Here is a 24,167-nt window from a genome sequence, read left to right as displayed (position 1 = left end):
GCAATATTCCCTAGGTCAAGGTTGACCTATTTGACTGGGCTTAAAGTGAGTCAAGCTCGATTCTGATGATTTGGTTTCGATGTTTGACAATACTTGTAGACAACACATGAACATTGCAGGTGCAATTGTTCATGTGGGGAGATTGTGAAGGAGAGTCAAGTAGGTCAAGGTTGACTGGATACTTGACTGAAAATCCTAGTGAGTGAAGCTAGGTGAAAGTCCTGGTGAGTGAAGTCAGGCAGATGAGAAGACCTAGTGAGTGAAGCTAGGCAGAAAGGAAATCCTGGTGAGTGAAGCCAGGTGAAAGTCCTGGTGAGTGAAACTAGGCAGATGAGAAGACCTAGTGAGTGAAGCTAGGCAGAAGGGAAGTCCTGGTGAGTGAAGCCAGGCACGGGGAAATCCAGATGGGTCAAGGTTGACCAGACATCTGGTGAAAGTCCAAGTAGGTCAAAGGGATTGACCGGATACTTGGCAAGAGGAGAAAAGTCCAAGTGGGTCAAAGGGATTGACCAGACACTTGGTTAGAGAGTCCTAGCTGGTCAAGGGTGACCGGATGCTAGGTTTTATGTACCAACAAGTCATGGTTGACTGGATGTTGGTTTAAGGAGGCTTTGGACTTGTTTTTGGGCAAAAACTAAGATTTGGATTGATCAGCCGATTGATCCAGCAGATCTGGATCGATCAGCCGATCTATTAGATCATGCCCAATCGATCAGCTGATCGATCGGGTGAGTCCCCACGAACAGAACCCCTTTGGATCGATCCGTTGATCGATCCAGAGGTCCCAATCGATCAGTGGATCGATTGGGAGCTGCTGTTTGTGCGCGATAAGCCCTGGATCGATCAGTCGATCGATCCAGGCTATTCCAGAGAGCACAGAGACACTCTGGATCGATCGGTTGATCGATCCAAAGCCTCCCCGATCGATTGGGGGCAATCCAATCGATCGGGATCCAACCGTTGACGTTGTATTTAGCTGCAGGCGAGCGTTTCCTTCAAAAGTGCTCACACGATTCATCTATGATCTTCACCAGCGACTCCACGGCTCTCTCTCAAGTTCAGATCGCCAGTTCTTGAAGATTCTTGGAGGGTCTTCCAAGTCAAGAGGCGGATCAAAAGCAAGAAGAGAAGTTAGGGTTAGGGTTTATTGTAAGCTTTTGCTTGTATTTCATATCCTTTCCTTTCTTCTTGTATTGAGAGTTTGTAAAGGCTTCTCCGCCTTCGGTAGTTACCGTAAAGGAGTGTGTTTCATAGTCGAGGGTGCGTGAGTGTGTGGATCCTTGGATTAGTCACCTCTTGTGAGGTGGATACCAAGTAAAATCCATTTGTTAGTGTTGTATTTTGTTTCTAGTACATTTCCGCTGCACATCTTTGAAGAAACAAGCAACGCCAACCACGAAGCACGCGACGAGCTATTCCCCCCCCCCCCCCCCCTCTAGCTACTTTTCAGTCCCAACACGTTGTTCTTAGCGTCCTTTCAATCCAACTTCTTCGTTGTTTCTCGTCATCGTTTATTTCGATGGCAAGCTCCTCTCAACCTCCTATCTCCGTCCTTGGGCTTTGGTACACGTCCATCGAATCCAGGTTCGATGGAGGCAATGCTGAGAGTTTGAGAGATGCCTTTGAAATTCCCTCCAATTATCAAATCAGTCTTCTTTCAGCTTTTGACCACCCTAACGAGCCGCCTCCAGGTCTTGTATGCTTCTTTAGGGACCAATTTACAGTCGGTCTATGATTCTCGATTCACCCTTTCTTCTCTGCTATTTGTAAATATTTTTGTATTTCTCTCCATCAATTAATGTCGAACTCCTTTTGATTGTTGTTTGGGGTCGTCATTTTGCTCTGCTTGTACGACATGTTGGAGTGTATACTGAGAGCCTAAGCTTTGTAAACATTCATTATGAATAAAGAATCACATTTGGTCTAATTATCTACATTTGTTTGTAGTTGTTCATTTAATTTATATTGTAGATAACATAGTATGTGGTGTCACATACAGAAGATGATGTTATCAGTACCTTATAAATTATAAACAGTAGCTCACGACCAGAATGGAAAGGAACAAACCATTAGAAAGTCGTAGTGTAATTAGGTATTAGTTTATCTTGACTATATAATTACACTAGTACACTCAGAGTGTATTGAGTAGGACCATTTGAGGTCGTTCCTTTTATACTGACTTTATAAAGGAACAAAGACCTCAGTTATTATGGAAGTGTGTGCTCTTAATCCTAATATAATAACAAGCACATATGTTTGATATTTATTTCTTTAATTTATCAATGGGTGAGATTTAGTTCGATGAATCAATAAACCCGATAAATTGGGAAATGGTATCACTCATAGTGTGTGTTGTTGATTATAGAAGGAAAGCGTGTCCTAGTGATACTAGGTTGATAATGTCCTCAAGAGGAGCTCATAAAGATTGTCATGTTAAACCTGCGGTGGACTTAGTCCGACATGATAATAAGGATGAGTGGTACTACTCTTGGACTTAGATATTAATTAAATGAGTTGTCAGTAACTCACTTGATTAGTGGACATTCGATATCTTAAACACAGGGAGACTAACACACTCATAATAAGAAGGAGCCCAAAAATGTAATTTGGGATTGGTGCGGTAGTTCAATGATAGTTCTCTAGTGGAATGAATTATCATTGATAAAATTAAGTTGTGTGTTGGGGGCGGGATGCTTAATTTTATCGGAGACCAAAACCAATTCCTCCTCTCGGTCCCTATCGTAGTCTCTTATTTATAGAGTACTATACCCACATATACCCACCTTTTATACCCATCTAAAGGGGGCCGGCCAAGCTAGCTTGGGAACCAAGCTAGGGCCTAAGCTTGGGTTTAAGGTGGCCGGCCCTAGCTTGAACCCAAGCTAGTAGGGCCGGCCATAATTAAATAAAAAGAAATTTAATTTTAGATTTTATTATTATGTGGAAGATATATTTTAAAGAGAATTAAAATTAAAATATCTCTCTTGTAAAAGTTTTACAAAAGATTAAAGAAAGAGATTAGATCTCTTTCCTTATTTGTAGATTGGAGAGTTTTTATTTTCTCTTTAAAATTATTCACATGTTAATAAAATTAAAATTATAGATATTCCTTTTATTAACCATGAAGAGATTTTAAAGAGAAATTTTATTTTTAAAATTTCTGAAACAAATAAGGAAAGTTTTAATTGTTGATTAAAACTTGTCCAATTGTTTCTCTTGATGTGGCCGACCATCATTGTTTAATTGGGAAATATTATTTTATTTTTCTCAATTAAATCATGTCAAGAAATTAAGGAAAATTTGTTGTAATTAAATTTCCTAATTTACCTAGGCAAGAATATAAAAGAAGGGGTGAGGTGCCTTCACAAGACACAACATCTATTATTCCTCTCCCTCTTTTGCTCCTTGGTGTGGCGGCCATCATCTCCTTCTCTTCCTCTTGTGGTGGCGAACCTCTCCCTCTCCCTTGGAGTTCTTGTGGTGGCGGATACTACTCGGAGAAGAAGAAGAAGAAGGAGAAAGCTAGCATCTCTTGGAGCTTGGTTAGTATTTTGTTTTCCTCCTTGGTGAAGTTTCCCTTTGTGGCCGAACTTGCTTGGAGGAGAAGAAGGTGGTTGGTGGTTTCTCATCTTGGAAGATCGTTGCCCACACAACGTCCGAGGTTAGAAGAGGAATCGGTAGAAGATCAAGAGGTTTTCTACAAGGTATAACTAGTAATTTCTATTTCCGCATCATGCTAGTTATTTATGGAAATAATACCAAATACAAGAGGCTTACGTTCTAGTATTTCGAATATGGTTTTCGAGTTGTGTTCTTTTGTTTCTTTCTTTTCCTTGTGATTTGATTGTTCTCTTTGGTTAACCTAAAGTTATTTTAGGAAATTAAATATTAGCTTTCTATTAAAGGTTTTGTCTAGTCGGTGGTGGTTGCTCCCATATCCAAGAAGGCCATGTGCCTCGCCACGTCGAACCTTTTATGGAAATTGATATTTAATGGAATTAATAACTTAAGGAGACTTGGGTCGAGCGTGTTAAGTTCCGCAGGAGATCCAAGTCAAAACCTAAAAGAACAAATAGATTAAGTTTTGGATCAAGCGTGTTAAGTTCCGCAGAGATCCAAAATTTAATTTAAAAGAACACATGGTAGCTAGGAAAGGTTCAGACCTTTGTACAAAATTTTTGTACAATGGAACCTATAGGCTTTCCGAGTAGCAACCAACAATTGGTATCAGAGCTAGGGTTTAGCCTCTGTGTGTTTGGTAGTTAGTTTAATTATGCACATGTCATGCATAATTTAGGCGGGGTAATAGTTGGATGTGTTAACTCTATGGATGCAGGATCCAACTATTATGGCTTTTAGTTAATTATGTGTGATTGGACCCTTGGACATGTCAAGGGCAATTTATATGTGTGTGCATGATTGTATTAAAATACAGCAGGAGTCGTATTTAGTTTTATTAGGATTTTATTTTGATCTAGATACATGTACATTCCTTTTATGGAATATAGGATCAAAATGTAAAATTCTATTTATGTCGCGGATCGAATCTTGCAAAGCGTGGAACCTTCTAAGGACCAGAGGCGCAGCGGAACTCGGAGCAAGATGGATGCGACAGTTAGACCCGGTGGCGATGGCCAAATATGGCAGCAGCTTCGGATGACAACACACGGAGGACAATTAAAGATAAAAGCCATAATAGTTGAAAATTAGATTTTCTATTTATTGCTTTTATATTGTGCTGTGTGTGCATGTTAGTTTACAAGTTTAGTAGGCTAGCATAGTTAAAATTCCTCATTTATAAATAACTAAGTGGGAGAGGGATTTTTAAATAAATCCCATGGTCTCCATTACTGGTTTGTAAGTGATGCAAACAAGCTTGCGCGTTGGCTCTGAGTGCCTTCCTCCATAACGGATGAGCTTGTTTGTGGATCACTAGAACAGACTTCCATTTATGGATGACTATAGGAAGTTAATTAAGAGCGTGTGATCTTCCCCAACGGAAGGGGCATAATCTTATTAATGGACTTAGTGTCAAGTAATGGTGTACACTTAGACACATCTAATAGTATCCTCCCCAACGGAGTCACTGCTATTATTTGTGTGACCAAATAATACCAACTATTAATTTTATTTGTCAAAAAGTTAGGTTGACAAGATAATAAAATTAATGGGTTAAAACCCTCCTTTTACAAATGTTGAATTTGTATACGTCCACACTAACGTGGCATACAAAATTCACGGTGGTTTAAGGTGTTGGTTAATTTAAAATAGTATTGTTTGAGGAATCAATATTATTCTAAATTTAGAGTTCTGACCAAAAGTTATTTGTGATTCTTAGGATGACTTTCAACCTGTCCATCATACTTCAACAAAATAGACTTCTTGGACCAAATTACATAGATTGGAAAAGAAACCTGGATATTGTTCTTCTGCTGAAAGCTATAAATTAGCATTGCCCTGATACACCTACTGGTGAATCTACCCAAGAGGAGATTGAATATCATAGGAAATGGGTAAAAGCAGATGAGATGGCGGTGTTACATTTGGCTTCAATGTCAAATGTATTGCAACATCGATAAAGATTTACCAACGACTTATGATATTATGAACAATCTCAAGGAACTCTTTGGTCATCGGGATAGGGCTTCTAGACAAGAAGCTATGAGAAAGATAATGACCACCATGCAAGAGGGTACTCCTGTAGGATCATATCCTAAACATGATGGCTTATCCGAACGAAATACTGATCCTTGGAGGAGAAATTGATGGGAAACCCAGATCGATATGATCCTCCAAACCCTACCTAGAAGTTTTGAGCAGTTCCCTTTGAACTATAATATGAATAAAAGGATTTATTCATTAGGGGAACTACTGCAACAGAAGGGTTATTTCGTCACAATGCTCAAATTCACTATGCTAAAAATGGTTCTACTTCTAAACCGAAGGTAAGAAGAAGAAGAAACAAGCTGGTTCAAGAAAGTGAATAAATCTCGAGTACGGATTTAAAATTTGGAATGAAGAAGTCAAGGCAAGTGCTTCATCTATGACGCAAGGGACATTGGAAGGCGGTGTCCTCGTAAGAACCAAAACAAAGGTATATCTCATACTCTAGTTGTTGAAACATGTTTAGCGGTGTTATCTACCAAGACCTGGTGTGTAGATACGGAGCCACTGATCATGTCTGCAATTCCTTGCAGGGGTTCCAGGAGACGACTATCTGAAGGAGAGATTACCGTCTACATGGGCAATGCTACTAAGGTGGCACTGTTGCAGTGGGAGGCGTCTACTTATCTTTTAGTAGAAATAGAAATTTGGTTTTAAGAAATTGTCTTTATGTACCCAGTTTTAGAAAGAATTTAATTTCAGTTTCTAAACTGTTTTTAGATGGATATTCAGTTTCTTTCAGTAACGATGTAGTTATTAAAAGAAATAAAGTGATTATCTGTTCTGGTGCATTAGTTGGCAATTTGTATATTTTAAATTCAAATTCTTCCACAAAGCAAAACATGGAAATTTATAATTCATCTTCTAATTCTAATAAGAGAAAAGAACCTTCAGAAATGAACCAAGCATATCTTTGGCATCTAAGGCTTGGTCATATTAACTTAAGTAGGATTCAGAGGCTTATAGCCGATGGACTTTTAAGTTCATTAGAGTTGGAAAATTTTCCAACTTGTGAATCTTGCTTAGAAGGTAAAATGACCAAGAGGCTTCAAGGCCAAGGGTATAGAGCCAAAGAAGTGTTAGAGTTGGTTCACTCGGATTTTGTGGTCCTATGTCTGTCCGGGCAAGAGGAGGTTTTGAATATTTTGTCTCTTTCATAGGCGATTATTCAAGATATGGATACATTTACCTAATGCGCAAGTCCGAGTGCTTTGATAAGTTCAAAGAATACAAGGTGATGTGGAGAAGCGACTAGGTAAAGTATCAAGACACTACTGATCCGATCGTGGTGGCGAATACCTCTTAGGAGAGTTTAGGAATTACTTATCGGAGGCCGGGATTCAATCCCAATTGTGTGCACCAACAGAATGGTGTAGCAGAGCGAAGGAATAGGACTCTTATGGAGATGGTTAGATCAATGATGAGTTATTCGAATTACCAAATTCGTTTGGGGATATGCTCTGGAAACATTCTCAACTTAGTACCTTCTAAATCAGTTTCTTCTACTCCCATAGAATTGTGGAATGGCGAAACCCAGTCTAAGACATATTCGGATATGGGGTAGTCCGACACATGTGTTGAAACCAGATCTTGATAAGTTAAAATCTCGTACTGAAGTTCGCGTGTTTGTAGGATATCCCAAAGGAACGAAGGTGGTTTATTTTATAGTCCTAAAGACCGGAAGGTCATTGTTAGCACCAATGCCCGCTTTTTAGAAGAAGACTATATAATGGATCACAAGCCCGATAGTAAAGTTGTTTTAGAAGAACTTAGAGGACATGTCTACTTCAGCAAGACAAGATGAAGTACCACAAGAGACCGCAACACGTGTCGCACATGATACACAACCACAGATAAAGTGCCTCGTCAGAGTGGGAGGGTTGTTAAACTGAAAGATTCATGTTTTGGGAGAGTCTTGGACTTGATCCCGGGTAAACATGATCCCGGACATATAATGAAGCACTCCAAGATATAGATGCAGATCTTGGCAAAAGGCAATGAATTCAAATAGAGTCCATGTACTCTAATAAGGTCTGGAGCTTGTAGAACCACGATGGTGTAAAAGCCGTTGGATGCAAGTGGATTTACAAAAGGAAAAGAGGGATGACGGAAGGTAGAAACCTTCAAAGCTAGGCTTGTTGCGAAAGGGTACACTCGAAAAGAGGGAATTGATTATGAGGAAACCTTTTCACCGGTAGCCATGCTTAAGTCTATCGGATACTCTTATCCATTCGCTCATATGGATTATGAGATTTGGCAAATGGATGTCAAGACGACTTTCCTTAATGGAAGTCTTGAAGAGAACATCCATATGAAGCAAACAGGATTTATTGAAAAGGCAAAGAGCATCTAGTATGCAAGCTCAATCGGTCCATTTATGGATCAAGCAACTTCAAGGTCTTGGAACATCCGGTTTAATGAAGTAATCCATACGGATTTATTCAAAGTCGGATGAGTCTTGTGTATATAAGAAGTGTAACGGAAACGTGGTGGTATTTCTTGTACTATCGTAGATGATATTTTGTTAATTGGCAACAATGTCAAGGTATTATCGGGCGTAAGGGTATGGTTGTCCAAACAATTTGATATGAAGGACTTAGGAGAATGTGCACACATTCTTGGGATCAAAGTTATAAGGGATCGCAAGAAAAGAATGTTGTGTCTATCCCAAGCTTCATATATAGATACAATCCTTGCTCGTTTTAGCATGCAAGACTCCAAGAAAGGTTTCTTACCTTTTAGACATGGAGTAGCTCTATCTAAAGAGATGTCTCCAAAGACATCAAAAGAGATAGAGGACATGAAAGCAGTTCCTTATGCTTCGGCTGTAGGAAGCCTAATGTATGCAATGCTATGTACGAGACGATATCTGTTTTACGTAGGCATGGTCAGCAGATATCGAGTAACCTGGACAAGGACATTGGACTGCGGTAAAGCATATATTAAAGTACCGAGAAGGACTAGGGATTATATGCTAGTTTACCAAGCGGATGATTTGCTCCCTGTGGGTTACACAGATTCTGATTTCCAATCGATAGGGATAATGATAAGTCTACATCAAGCTATGTGTTTACTTTAGGAGGTGGAGCCATTTCATGGAGGAGTGTTAAGCGAAATGCGTTTGGACTCAACCATGGAAGTGAGTATGTAGCACCTCTGAGGCAGCTAAAGAAGCAGTATGGCTCGGGAACTTTCTAATGGACTTAGATGTGATTCTGGTTTGCCCAAAATCATCACAATTTATTGTGATAATAGCGGTGCAGTTGCAAACTCAAAGGAACCACGAGCCCATAGCAAGTAAACTGTATCGCGTATGATAGACCGACGTGATAAGGGAGGAGAAGTTGTCATTGTGCATCTTGGTATGAGTGGACTACCAATCCTTTCAATTTGACTAGCTTTAGGGAGGAATGAATCATATGGTGAGAGATAGTCTTTGTAGAAGTGGGAGATTGTTGGAGTGTATATTGAGAGCCTAAGCTTTGTAAACATTCATTATGAATAAAGAATCACATTTGGTCTAATTATCTACATTTGCTTGTAGTTGTTCATTTAATTTATATTGTAGATAACATAGTATGTGGTGTCACATACGGAAGATGATGTTATCAGTACTTATAAATTATAAACAGTAGCTCACGACCGGAATGGAAAGGAACAAACCATTAGAAAGTCGTAGTGTAATTAGGTATTAGTTTATCTTGACTATATAATTACACTAGTACACTCAGAGTGTATTGAGTAGGACCATTTGAGGTCGTCCTTTTATCTTGACTTTATAAAGGAACAAAGACCTCGGTTATTATGGAAGTGTGTGCTCTTAATCCTAATATAATAACAAGCACATATGTTTGATATTTATTTCTTTAATTTATCAATGGGTGAGATTTAGTTCGATGAATCAATAAACCCGATAAATTGGGAAATGGTATCACTCATAGTGTGTGTTGTTGATTATAGAAGGAAGTGTCCTAGTGATACTAGGTTGATAATGTCCTCAAGAGGAGCTCATAAAGATTGTCATGTTAAACCCTGCAGGTGGACTTAGTCCGACATGATAATAAGGATGAGTGGTACTACTCTTGGACTTAGATATTAATTAAATGAGTTGTCAGTAACTCACTTGATTAGTGGACATTCGATATCTTAAACACAGGGAGACTAACACACTCATAATAAGAAGGAGCCCAAAAATGTAATTTGGGATTGGTGCGGTAGTTCAATGATAGTTCTCTAGTGGAATGAATTATCATTGATAAAATTAAGTTGTGTGTTCGGGGCGAACACGGGATGCTTAATTTTATCGGGAGACCAAAACCAATTCCTCCTCTCGGTCCCTATCGTAGTCTCTTATTTATAGAGTACTATACCCACATATACCCACCTTTTATACCCATCTAAAGGGGGCCGGCCAAGCTAGCTTGGGAACCAAGCTAGGGCTAAGGTGGTCGGCCCTAGCTTGAACCCAAGCTAGTAGGGCCGGCCATAATTAAATAAAAAGAAATTTAATTTTAGATTTTATTATTATGTGGAAGATATATTTTAAAGAGAATTAAAATTAAAATATCTCTCTTGTAAAAGTTTTACAAAGATTAAAGAAAGAGATTAGATCTCTTTCCTTATTTGTAGATTGAGAGTTTTTATTTTCTCTTTAAAATTATTCACATGTTAATAAAATTAAAATTATAGATATTTCCTTTTATTAACCATGAAGAGATTTTAAAGAGAAATTTTATTTTTAAAATTTCGAAACAAATAAGGAAAGTTTTAATTGTTGATTAAAACTTGTCCAATTTGTTTCCTCTTGATGTGGCCGCCATCATTGTTTAATTGGGGAAATATTATTTTATTTTCTCAATTAAATCATGTCAAGGAAATTAAGGAAAATTTGTTGTAATTAAATTTCCTAATTTACCTAGGCCAAGGAATATAAAAGAAGGGGTGAGGGTGCCTTCACAAGACACAACATCTATTATTCCTCTCCTCTTTTGCTCCTTGGTGTGGCCGGCCATCATCTCCTTCTCTTCCTCTTGTGGTGGCCGAACCTCTCCCTCTCCTTGGAGTTCTTGTGGTGGCGGATACTACTCGGAGAAGAAGAAGAAGAAGGAGAGAAAGCTAGCATCTCTTGGAGCTTGGTTAGTATTTTGTTTTCCTCCTTGGTGAAGTTTCCCTTTGTGGCGAACCTTGCTTGGAGGAGAAGAAGGTGGTTGGTGGTTTCTCATCTTGGAAGATCGTTGCCCACAACGTCCGAGGTTAGAAGAGGAATACGGTAGAAGATCAAGAGGTTTTTCTACAAGGTATAACTAGTAATTTCTATTTCCGCATCATGCTAGTTATTTATGGAAATAATACCAAATACAAGAGGCTTACGTTCTAGTATTTCGAATATGGTTTTTCGAAGTTGTGTTCTTTTGTTTCTTTCTTTTCCTTGTGATTTGATTGTTCTCTTTGGTTAACCTAAAGTTATTTTAGGAAATTAAATATTAGCTTTCTATTAAAGGTTTTGTCTAGTCGGTGGTGGTTGCTCCCATATCCAAGAAGGCCATGTGCCTCGCCACGTCAGTACTGGGAACCTTTTATGGAAATTGATATTTAATGGAATTAATAACTTAAGGAGACTTGGGTCGAACGTGTTAAGTTCCGCAGGAGATCCAAGTCAAAACCTAAAAGAACAAATAGATTAAGTTTTGGATCAAACGTGTTAAGTTCCGCAGGAGATCCAAAATTTAATTTAAAAGAACACATGGTAGCTAGGAAAAGGTTCAGACCTTTGTACAAAATTTTTGTACAATGGAACCTATAGGCTTTCCGAGTAGCAACCAACACGACATTCCCCTTACTCCTCAGCTCTTCCACTATTTTTATTATCCCAAAATGTCCGAGTCGGGGACTTTTCTCTTCCAAGCCTGAGTGGGCCTAGTCTTCTTTGACAAGATGTCGTCCTCTAAGAAGCATTGGAAGGACTACTATTTCTAGGGATGTAAATGAGTCGAACCGAGCCGAACCGAGCCGAACAGTATTAGGCTCGAGCTCGGCTCGAGCTCGAATCGAGCTTTTATCACAAGGCTCGAGCTCGGCTTATTTTAGAATTTTCAAGCTTGCGAAAAGTTCGAGTTCGGCTCGTTATTAGCTCGATTATCAAGGTTAACGAGCCTAACTCGTTAAGCAAGCTCGGGCTCATTTTCGGGCTCGTTTAGAGCTCATTTTTGGCTCGTTTTAGAGCTCATTTTTTGGCTCATTTTAAAGCTCATTTTAAGGCTCGTTTTAGAGCTCATTTTTTTTGCTCATTTTAGAGTTCGGTTTAAGGCTTGTTTTAAGGCTCGTTTTTTTTGGCTCGCGAGCCTATAAACGAACATGTTCGCGAACTCACGAGCCGAATATCCTTAAGCTCGAGCTTGCCTCGATAAAATTGTCGAGCTCGAAATCGAGCTCGAGCTCGGCTCGATAAGATAAACGAACAAACTCGAACGAGCTTTTTACCGAATCGAGCTCCGAATAGCTCACGAACCGTTTGGTTCATTTATATCCCTAACTATTTCTTTGTTCACATTCTCGAGCGGTCGGACTTCCCGATCAGGTGGCAATTAGAGATGTCGAACCCTCTCGAGTTCAAAAATACAAGATCCACTCGGACTACCTTCATGCAGCTTCCAGCTTGGCCGATCAGAAATATCATATACACAAGTTGCTGTTGGTGGGTGTCCTCTACATGTTCGGTCTAAGCCTGATCCGCACAAGGCTTCCGTCCAGCCTAAATATGATCTTTCTTAGTCTAACTTTTGAATCTAACTGATTTCTTTCTTTCTTTTGCAGCTTGAGTCATGTTGCACGTATGTCTGGCCGGTAAGTCCAAACTTGTGGACGCAGAGATCAATGTTGTGCCCATGGCTGAGTTGGAGAGCCGCGACTTGCAGCCGGTCAGCTCTCATGAGGATCCACTCAGGGAGAGTGCAGGAGCCCTAGCTCAAGGGAGCGATGGAGTAGCCAACTGTACAGTTGGTGGTGAAGTGATTGTCGCAGTGAATCCCTCGCCCGAGCATCTTTCGGTAATTCCAGTCGCCCGAGGCCTCGAAATCGGCTTCTTCCGGGGAGTCGTTAATAAGCCGAAAGAGGCATCGTGCGGAGATTGTCGCCCGATCTACTATCTCCGCTACACAGACTCTAACCAGGACCAGCCCACATCTTTCATCCGAGCAGGGCGAAACCTCCACACCTGTGCCCGAGCAAGCAACAGTCGTCCCACATACTTCGCTTTCATCCAATCGGAAGTCGTCTTTGTCTGAGCTGCCACAAGAAACAATCTATGCACCACCGGTCGCTTTCATACTGCCCCCACCGTCGAAGACTCAAAAGTCTCGCATCTGGCCAACGCCAACGTCTCAGTTGGCTGGCAGAGCAACCTTGGCCCTGTCCGCTCTGAGTGGCTAGCGCCACATAATGGTAGTCATTCATCTACCTATGGATGAGTGACGCGATTCTGACAGCATTGGATCCCAAGCCCCAGAGTACCAAATAATTATCCAGGGGCCACTAGCACAGATATGGGCCGACGCCCGAGCCCGTGCGACAGTCATGCCTCCAGGGGCGCTCGTCGATAATCATACCCAGATATCCACTGGGGTAAGTATTTTACATGTTACTATTTGTCGTCGCTCGACCCTAAAATTTTTTTTACTTCCTTGCAGTATTGGGTAGAAAGTCTGGCTATGTGTCAAAGGCTCGCCTTTTAGGAGCAAGAAGTTAAACAGTTGCGCGCCCCGAGCGGCTAGGCAACGACTTCTCAGGCATAGCTGGAGCAAATGAGCGTTGAGATGAGTCAATTAAGGGTTGGTCTGAGTAAGAGCTTCGAGTAGCTGAAGGTGGAGAAAAGCAAAGAGGCATGGTCAATAGGCGGATCGTACGACGGAAGATTCTACTATCTTATTATGGATTTGTGTGTTTTGTTAAGGTATGGTGTCAAAGTCATTTTTCTGACATGTCCATTTATGGGACAATTTGGAGAGCATGCCCACACCTTGAGGAGTTTGCACGTCACCCGCTATGGCGCTATATAAAGGGAGACTCCATGTATCGCTAGAGGTACGCGTTATTTATTATTCACACCTATGCTTACTGTTACTCCGCTTTCTTCCATTTTTCCGATGACTAACTTTAGTTGCAGTACTAATGTTTCTTGTGTTGTAAAGTAGAGTGAGGTTTACATGCGGTCAACTCAGAAAGCCACATCTTAGCTAACCTTCTTTACAATTTTTTGACAAGATTAGATGGGATGAGGAAGGTTTAAGGGAAGGAAAGTAAAGAGAAGTAAAGTATTTACCTTCAACTTATTTGGGAGGAAGGAAAGATTCCTACATTGTGTGAGAGAAAAGGTAAGATATGAAGGTTAAATATATAAAATTATAAAAATATCCATACTTTTCTAAATTAGATATATTTTATAATATTAATATTTATTTTATAAATATAAATTAGATATTTTTTAATAACAAAATTAAATCTTTTATATTATCATTTAAATTAGTTATTTTTAATAAAAAAAATTAATTCTGTTTTACTGCCAATAAAAAATTATGAAAATAATGGTAAAATAATTAAATGAGAAATAATAATGAGAATTTTCCAGTTCTTTCAAAACTTACTAAGTAAAAGAAGTTACCGATCTTCTTTGAAATTTTGATAGTAAAATAACTTATTCCTTACATTCAGTGAAAAGATGCGTTGGATCTCTTCCTTACGCGAGCTGTGAAGAAGATAAAAGGAATTGCAATAATTTGAATTGGCATAGTTGGAAATTAAAAATTTTCTTAGACTAATTTAAAATAGTGATAAAATTACTTATCCTTTCTAACCTTTACTTTCCTTCCTCGCCCATTTCCAAACAAGATTTAAAATTTTCCTTCCCCTTATTAGCCACTCCTTTGCAAATAAGATTCAAAGTTTTCTTCCCTTTATTTACTCTTACAAAAAAATTAAATAAAGTTGTAATGACAGTATTTAATTTTTAGCTCGAATGATTTCAACGTTTAGGATTTAGAGTAAGAATATTCATGATTTGGTACCCACGTGTTGTATGTAAAATATAATATCTAAATATATTTAAATTAGTATCCAAAATCTATAAATTTGACTTGGTAAAAATACACTAAGTCCAGTAATAAATTTTTCTATATAAAAAAATAATTTAATTTTTTTATATCATATATTAAATTGATAAAAAAAATACATTTTCTAATATTGTCGACTCAAGATAAAAAAATAATTTAATTTTTTTATATCATATATTAAATTGATAAAAAAAATACATTTTCTAATATTGTCGACTCAAGATATTCATAGAACCTTTTTTACTTGTGGTATTATTAATTTTAAGATATGAGACTAAAGAAAATCAATATATAATTTTATATAAAAATATTTCGAGAGAATTACTAATAAGACTTAAAATTATTTTAAGGATTAAAAAATATCAACATAATTTAATTTTAGATTTTCTCCCCATTAATTATTAAAGTCTTAGTTAAATAGTTATATAGTAAAGTTATTTTTTTTAAAAAATAATAATAATATGTGATATTCAATTAAATTATAAGAGTGAATAAAAATAAGAATTAGAGTGAATAAAAAAATAATATGTGATATTCAATTAAATTATAAGAGTGAATAAAAATATTCATGATTTCTCGTGGCTGAGTAATTTTTAATTATATAAACGCAAGGGTGACACTCAAAATCCCAACAAGAAATTATGGTAACAGACTCTCCCCCTCAAATAGAAAGTTTCAAATGCCTAACCAAATTTAACAATATTAATTATTATAAAGAAATTATTTGGGGCTCTCTGGCTCTCTCAGTCTTCTTTCTTGATCCTCTGTTTTGATTCCATGGAGAAATGGGAGATGAAGGGGTTGCGATGGCTGCTGCTGCTGGTGGTGGTGGTAATGGTGTCGATGGAAACAGAGAGAGCAGATGCTCAGTTGTGGACGAACTTCTACAAATCCTCGTGCCCCAACGTGGAGGCCATCGTTAAGAAAGCTGTTCAAGATAAGTTCAAGGTGACGTTGGCGACTACGGCGACCCTGCGACTCTTCTTCCATGATTGCATCATCCAGGTGTTCTTCTTGCTCTTCTTTTCCGTTTTTGGGAAAAATGGACAACAGAGTTATTTTAGAGAAGAGAAGACGCAATAGTAAAGTATACATTGATCAGGGCTGCGATGCCTCCGTGATGATCGCGAATGCTAAAGGCGACGCCGAGAAGGACGCGCCGGATAACCTATCGCTCGCCGGCGACGCATTCGACACCGTAATCAGGGCCAAGAAGGCGGTGGAGGCGCAGTGCCCCGGCGTAGTTTCCTGCGCCGACATCCTCGCCATCGCTGCAAGAGACGCCGTCGTCCAAGTCAGTTTTCGTTCCCTTTCTCCTTCTTCCGTTTCTAGTTTTCTATGAGAGAATTTTCACAATACCCCCCCGGTTTTAAAACAATTATATACTTCACTTCAAGGGCGAAGTGTGTTTTATGATAGACTTTATGTGGCATTTTGTTAATTCTCCTTTTCTCTTGATTAGACCGGCGGGCCCAACTTCCCAGTGGAGCTCGGCCGGCGCGACGGCTTGACCTCCCAAGCCTCCATCGTCCACAGCAATCTCCCCCACCCCGACAACGACATCAACAGCATCATTAAATTCTACCAGGGACGCCACCTGACTGTCAATGAAATGGTCGCCCTTTCCGGCGCTCACACCGTCGGCTTCTCCCACTGTGCTCCCGTCTTCAGCCGTATCTACGACTACAAAAACAAGTCCGGCGCCGTCGATCCTTCCATGAACCCGGCGTTCGTGAGAGATCTCCAGCGCGTCTGCCCCCGCAACGTGGATCCAGCCATCGCCATCAACATGGACACCTTCACGCCGAACAACTTCGACAACCAATACTACAAGAGCCTGATCGCCGGCCGCGGCCTCTTCGCCTCCGACCAGGACCTGTACTCCAGCACCTTGACTAGGCCGATGGTCGAGCTGTTCGCGGCGAACCAGACGGCGTTCTTCCAGGCCTTCTCGGTGGCCATGGTCAGGTTGGGAAGGTTCGGAGTGAAGACGGGGACGGAGGGAGAGATCAGGCGAGATTGCACCACCTTCAACTGATCATAACAGAGATTTACTAGAAACAATAAAATATGATCAGATGAATACTTTAATTATTGTTCCTGTTATTCTCTTTAAATTGCAAAATGAATTTAGGTGACGGTTGATTAAATAATAGGAATGACTATGGATATGAATTTGATAATAAGATGGAATGGACATTGGAATAGAAATGAAACTCATCTAATTATATGAGTTTTGTTGGTTCCCATAAATCTAGAAATCATTTCTAAATTATCATTCTCAAATCCACAATCTAAACACTATCTTTTACTATCATTTCATTCCCTTATTCCCAAATTCATCAACCAAACACCCCCTTATTGTTTTAGATTTGTCTAATCGAGAAGAAAATCATTTATGGACTCTGGCACGGTGCTAGTCACTATTCTAAAGGTTAGTAGTCACTCGTTATTTACCTCCTTCGTGTAAGTCCTGAGATGGGTTGACGGGGACGCTAAGGGCGAACATATTCGTCTTTTTACCATCAGTAAGACTATCCGTGAATATTCAATGTACCACTATTTAATTTTGACTGAAATTGCGCACCACCGAGTGACTAAGAATTTTTTTCTCCGACGTCTATCCACTGTGGATCAAGAATTGATCTTTATTTTATTATATTATAGTAAATTTATAATCCTCTAATTACTTGGGCATCCAACAGAATTGAAGTATACACATATGATAAAAAAAAAATGACCCGTTCATCCGAGTGCTTTTGTTAATCTGTCCCTATGTCAATATAAAGGAGATAAAATCACATATAAGTACTAATCATTAATACAAATGATCAAGATATAAGGAAGAACATGCTCAAATACACTAAATTTCGATCATAAAATTTTATATAATAATATCTTATGTTTTAACTATAGCATTATCCTAAGAAGACGAAGCATACGCATGTAATTTATTTAGAAAAAAAATATGAAAAATAACATGAAATACAATTATGCAGGTGGAGTCGAGCAGCCCTCACCTAGTGAAATGATTGTCTTCGTGACTTACGGTTCTAATACCCAAGTGGAACATAGAAGCCTACGGCCTACCGTGATGGATCGATTGCCAATGATCTTCAACACAAGTATTTTCTAATTTATTTTGATGTTAGATAAAAAAAAACTTCAATGGACAGAATACATCCCGAATGAATAGGTTGATAGAACTGGACATCCAGATAATAATGTGTTATTATCTTAAAGTATTCATATTAGATATTGATGTTGTCTAAAAGTCGAAGAGACGGAAAATTGGAAATGTGATATTTATATTGATCTTCTGTGGACTCCGCGTGGACCTGTAACACAGACTATGTCATTGCCGTACCAGGGAAGGGTCCTCGGCGTTGGCCCTCCGACGCTCAAGTCAGTCACCGACGATGAGAAATGAAGCGGAGCAACAAGAACTGTAGCACAAATAGTGAATATCACGTACCTCCGTTGATATTTGGATCCCCTTTATATAGAGCTTCGGTAGCGCGCGTGCACGCTTCCCAAGGTGAGTACGCTTCTCAAAGCTTTCCCTGAAAAGATGTGTCAATAAAGTGTCCTTGACACAGTACCTTAACGGGCCGAACATATCTCTGAAGTGACAGTGGAAGCTTCGTCGTATGATCTTCTGGCGGCTCATGCCCAGTGTCGAAGGCACCAACTCCCGAAAGGATATCACTGGATATCATCAGAAGTGTATTGCTAGGCCGAGCGGGTTGGGCGCTCGGCCTGAATTCCTCGGCCTTGGTGCCCTATCTGGCCGGCCAGAACCTCGTTGTTCCTCTGTGTGTGTCTGCTCCACCGAAGGTCCACTGTGTTATTGTCGAAGCCTGTTGCCGGGCCGAGCGGGGTAGCCACTCGGTCGAAGTCTATTACTAGGCCGAACGGGATAACCGCTCTGCCAAAGTTGAACTTTACATATCTCTGTTGCCTAGTCAAACGGGGTAGCCGTTCGGCTCGGCTTCTGCACATTGTCTCCCTTAAGCGTCGGTTACTTGATTGCTCCCCGTGTCGAGGGCGACATCGGGTTGGAGATTTCTTCCCGGTCGAGGCACACTTCGCCCGATCAGCCGATGTCATCCATCCATTGACCGCCTTGACTTTAACCTCTTTTGACCTCCACCGTGGCAGCGGGGGGTGGAGCCCTTCACCATTACCGCATCACAAGCCTCCCCCTCAAGTCTAGTCGAAGGAGGGTGTAAATCCGACTAACTAGGCAATTATCTGAGTAGATTTCCTCCCGATGGACCTTTGATACTGTGTGATTTTTGATCGGGATAAGATCGATCCTAATCGATCGGCCTGTTGAAGCTTGTCATTCGGCCGCATGTATGCTCCCTAGATCCGATCGGCACGATGCAGGTTTGCACTTGCGAAATCTCTTCTTGAGCTATCTCGGGTGAGTGCGAATCAGGCTGATGTCACCCCGATTTTTGGAAAATCGTACAAATCTCCGCACATTAAGGCTGAGCACGCTCCTGCGCCTTCATTAAATGTTGACCCATGGCGATGCGTATCCTGATGTGACAGGGTATTGATGTGACGTTTATCGGTTTGAATTCAATAGTCCGATCTTTACCTGGGTTTCTGCGACCTAGATCAAACGACTCTGATCGGCCGACCCCCATGCTTATAAGCCCGTGCGTGTCGCTGCCTTTGCACATTTCGCCTCCATGCTCTTTGGTGCTTCCTGCTTCGTGCTTCGGCGACATTCCCTCACGGCGTCTCCGGCGACCTCCCTCCAGCAGTCTTTCTCCGTCGAACTTTTGCGCATAAGCTTCTTCCATGTCGCACTGACCTCCGAGCTTTTTCATCTTCCAGCATTCTTTCCCGTTCTCAAGTTTTTCAGTGTCTGTCTTCCGGCGATAGCCCCGCCAGTAGGTTTTCATCAAATCTCGACCTTTGTTTTGTAATGGCAAGTTCTTTGCAGTCTCTTGTCGGCATCCCGGGGCCCTGGTACATCTCTATCGAGTCCTGGTTCGACTCCAGCGACGCTGAGAGTCTAAAGGCCGCTTTTGAATTTCCTCTCGAATTTAAAGTTATCCTTCCTTCACCTTCCGATCGACCAAATTCCCCGCCGACCGGCTGTATCACTTTCTATCGGGATCATTTTACCATCGGTCTGCGATTTCCCGTCCACCCCTTCTTTTCTTCCGTATGTAAACATTTCTGAGTCTCCCTCCATCAGCTAGTGTCGAACTCCTTTCGACTGTTGTGCGGGGTGGTTGTCCTTTTTCGTCTGCACGACATTCCACTTACTCCCCGGCTCTTCCATTATTTCTATTATCCCAAGTCGTCCGAGCTGGGGACCTTTCTTTTCCAAGCCCGAGTGGGCTTGATTTTCTTTGATAAAATGTCAACTTCCAACAAACACTAGAAGGAATATTTCTTTTTCGTGTGCTTTCCTGAGCGGTCGGATTTTCCAACACACTGGCAGCTTGACGTGGCGCCTCAGCCTCCTTTGAAAAAATATAAGAGTCGATCGAACTACCTTAACGCAACCGCAATGTTAACCAGTCAAAAATATGACATCCACAAGATGTGTTGGAGGGTGTCCTATATATCTTCGGCTTGAGTTCGATCCGCACCCGACTACCGACCAGCCTAGGCATGTCACTTCTTTAAATCCTTCTTTTAATTCTAACTAATTTCTCTTCCTCTTTTGCAGCCGAAGTCATGCTGCGTGCACGACTGGCCGGCAAGGCGAAGCTCGCAGATGTCATGATCAATGCACCGCTGTAGAAGAACTGGGGAGCCGAGGTCTATAGTCGGTTGGCTCGTAAGAAGAGCCATAGGACGAGAGTGAAGCGGCTCCTGTTCGGGCAAGTGTCGGAGCGATCGATGGCTCCCAACATTTTGAGCGAAATCCGATTGTCGAAGTTGAGGGGGCTTCGGGCTTAACCTCCTCAGCTGAGCCACTGATTAGGCGCAAGAGGCGCCGGCGCCGAGCCTTCGTCGTGCTCCGCCACTTCCGGTGCTCCGCCGAACGGGTGGAGACGTTGACCCCCGCTTCTGTCCAAGAGCCCACTGCCCCTGAGTTGTCGGATCGGACGTCATCCCTATTCGGTCTACCTCAGGGGACAGTCTGCGCGCCGCCAGTGGTGTTCCTGCCACCAAAGTCGAAGACTAAGAAGTCGAGCATCCGGGCGGCTTCTTCATCACGGTCGTCTGGGTGTGCCACTTCTGGACAGCTCGCCCCGATCAGGCAGCACCACTTCATCACGACCTCAAGGAGAAGAATAAGGAGGCCCGGGCCCTCGCCCAAAAGCTTAAGGAAGCTGAGGACTTCCTTGTTGTTGAGCGGCACAGCTGGTTGGCCAAAGAAACAACCCTTCGCGGCCAACTCGCCTCCAAGGATATCGTGCTGGCCACCGCCAAGGATGAGCTGGAGGACTCCCGAGCGGCCCTGACCACCTAACAAGAAGCTATGTAGAGTCATTTTGAGGCCATGAAGAAAAATTACCTCCGCTCAGATGTTTTTAATTAGAAAGTCATCAATCGGGCTCTGCGACTATTTGACCTGACCATCGATAGGACGATCGACCTGCTTCGTGAGGGAGACCACCTGCCGACTGCTCTGACCAGCAACGTCATTAGCCGGGATAAGCTCATTGGCACGCTGCCTGACGATGCCCTGGACTATCTTGAGTGATGCCGAGAGTTATGTAAAATGTCAAATTTTCTGAAGTCTTAATGAAACCCGTCCGTTCGGACGAGTTTTATCTCCTTGAATGTTTTTTCAACTCCTTTTTCTTTGAGTATTGCACGAACTCGTGGCCTTGTGACTCCGATCGTTCGTAATTAGCCCATCTAACCGATCGATCCCTTTTGAATTTAGTGACATACTGATTCTATGAACTTTCGATCGATCCCGGGGACGTCTTGAAGAATAGTGTCGAACGGTCACTATATTTTGAAGACTTGGGATTTGAGTAGTCGACGCTTGTCTTCTTACTGAGCCAAGGGTTTAAGGTTACCACTCGACCATTGCTGTGATCCCGGGTTTAAGGTCGCCGCTTAACCGTCGATGGAGAATACACGAAGACTCGAGTTTAAGGTCACCGCTTGACTGTCGATGGAGAATACACAAAGATTCAAATTTAAGGTCGCCACTCGATCGTCGATGGAGATAAGGATTTAAGGTCGCCGCTCGACTGTCGATGGAGACAAGGGTTTAAGGTTACCGCTCGACTGTTGATGGAGAATATGTGAAGACTCGAGTTTAAGGTCGCCGCTCGACCGTCAATGGAGACAAGAGTTTAAGGTTGCCGCTCGACCGTTGGTGGAGACACGCGTTTAAGGTCGTTGCTTGACCGTTGGTGAAGACACACATTTAAGGTCGTCGTTTGACCGTCAATGGAGACAACGGTTTAAGGTCGTCACTTGACCGTTGATGGAGAATCACGTTTAAGGTAGCCGCTCGACCATCGATGGAGACAAGGGTTTAAGGTAGCCGCTCGACCGTTGATGTAAATTTGATAGGCCCAGGTTTAAGGTCGCCGCTCGACCGTTATGTAAACTTGGATTTGAGGTCGCCGCTCGACCATTGTGTAAACTCGGGTTTAATGTCGTCACTCGACCGTTGAAATAGACTCGAGTTTAAGGTCGCCACTCGACCGTTGAGGAAGATGCACCTCAAGAGGCCTTTGCTTTTTATTCAAATTTTGCCCTACATTTGGGAGACATACAAAAAAATACAAGTACAGTATTCACTCGCGCACCTCTCATCCAGTCTGGTAGGGTTGAAGGTGATTTGCGCTCCACGGTCTCTCGAGATGCCTCTCCCCTTTGTCTTCTAGATAGTAAGCACCCGAATGGAGCTTCTGCACGACCATGAAAGGCCCTGTCGATGGAGCCTCGAGCTTGGTGATGTCACCGACCGGCTTTACTTTCTTCCAGACGAGGTCGCCGACCTGGAAGGACCTCGGGATCACCCTCCCGTTGTAGTTCTGTTTCATTCGCTATCGGTACGCCGTTAGCCGAACCGTTGCTTTGGCTCGCATTTCGTCCACCAAGCCGAGCTCCATAAGCCTCCGTCCAACGTTTCCCGCATCATAGTGCTAACCCGATCATATTCTACTTTGACCTCCACGGGGACAACCGCCTTGCCGCTGTATACCAAATGGAAGGGGGTCACACCGGTCGCCTCCTTTGGGGTTGTGCGGAGGGCCCATAGCACACTGGAGAGTTCGTCGACCCAGCCGCCTCCAACGTGATCGAGCCGAGCGCGTAAGACTCTGAGGATCTCCCGATTGGCGACTTCGGCTTGCTCGTTACTCTGAGGGTAAGCTATAGAGGTGAAGGCTTGTTGGATGCCATAGCCCTCGCACCTCTCTGAGCCTCTGACCGGTGAACTGCCTTCCGTTGTCAGATACAAGTCGGCGTGGGATGTCGAACCGGTAAATGATGTTCTACCAAATAAATTTGATGATCATCTGCTCGACGATTCTCGCAAGCGGCTTGGCTTCCACCCACTTAGAGAAGTAGTTGACCGCGATGAGCAGAAACTTTTGTTGACCGGTCGCCATTGGGAATGACCCAATGATATCCATGTCCCATTGGTCGAACGGGTATGATATCGTGGACGTCTTCATTTCCTCGGTTGGTCGGTGCGGCATATTGTGAAACCTCTGGCAGGACAAGCCGGTGGCCACCGTCCGAGCAGCATCCTCCTGGAGGGTCGGCCAAAATATCCGGCCAAGAGTATCTTACGGGCTAATGCACGGCCGCCCTGCCCAGATAACTTCCCCAAGAGCCTTGGTGCACCTCCTTCAAAATATACTCGACGTCCTCCATTCGACGCATTTGAGGAGGCGTCTGGAGAAGACTCTCTTGTAAAGTTGGTCCCTGATCAAGGTGAATCACCCCGCCTTCTTCTTTAACAAGCGGACTTCTTTCGAGTTGGCAGGTGTAGCTCCCAAGCATAGAAACTCTGCCAGAGTTGTCCTCCAGTCGTTCGGGAAGGTTATTTCTTCCATTCGGTCGATATGCGCCACTAGTGAGACTTGTTCGATCGGCTGACCTATGACTATTGGCGTCAACGAACTAACTAGTTTCGCTAACTCATCCACTGCCTGGTTCTCCGATCGGGGGATCTTCTGTATAACGACCTCTTGGAAGTTGACCTTCAGCTTCTCGAAAGCCTCCGCATAGAGCCTTAGCCGAGCGTTGCTTATCTCGAATGTCCTGGATAGTTGCTGGGTGGCAAGCTGGGAGCCTGAGTGGATGAGGACTTTAACTGCTTCCACATGCCGAGCTGCTTGCAGGCCGACTATCAGCGCCTCATTCTCTGCTTTGTTATTAGTAGCTTTGTAATCTAGCCGAACAGACAACTGCATCCGATCCTCCCGAGGTGAGATAAGCAATATG

General features: G+C 42.2%; 1 protein-coding gene across 1 annotated transcript; it reads left to right on the top strand.

Moving 5' to 3' along the window:
- Positions 1 to 15,574: 15,574 nt before the first annotated feature.
- Positions 15,575 to 16,956, top strand: LOC121987570 (peroxidase 50-like). Its single transcript, XM_042541320.1, has 4 exons — positions 15,575 to 15,596; positions 15,631 to 15,773; positions 15,871 to 16,062; positions 16,231 to 16,956. The coding sequence occupies exons 1-4, from the start codon at positions 15,575 to 15,577 to the stop codon at positions 16,804 to 16,806; spliced, it is 933 nt and encodes a 310-aa protein (XP_042397254.1). The 3' UTR covers positions 16,807 to 16,956.
- Positions 16,957 to 24,167: the final 7,211 nt, after the last annotated feature.

This window comes from Zingiber officinale, chromosome 5B (assembly GCF_018446385.1).
Source record: "Zingiber officinale cultivar Zhangliang chromosome 5B, Zo_v1.1, whole genome shotgun sequence".
Lineage (NCBI taxonomy): Eukaryota > Viridiplantae > Streptophyta > Magnoliopsida > Zingiberales > Zingiberaceae > Zingiber > Zingiber officinale.
The sequence above is the reverse complement of the archived record's forward strand: the minus strand, read 5'-3'. Positions and strand labels throughout refer to the sequence as shown.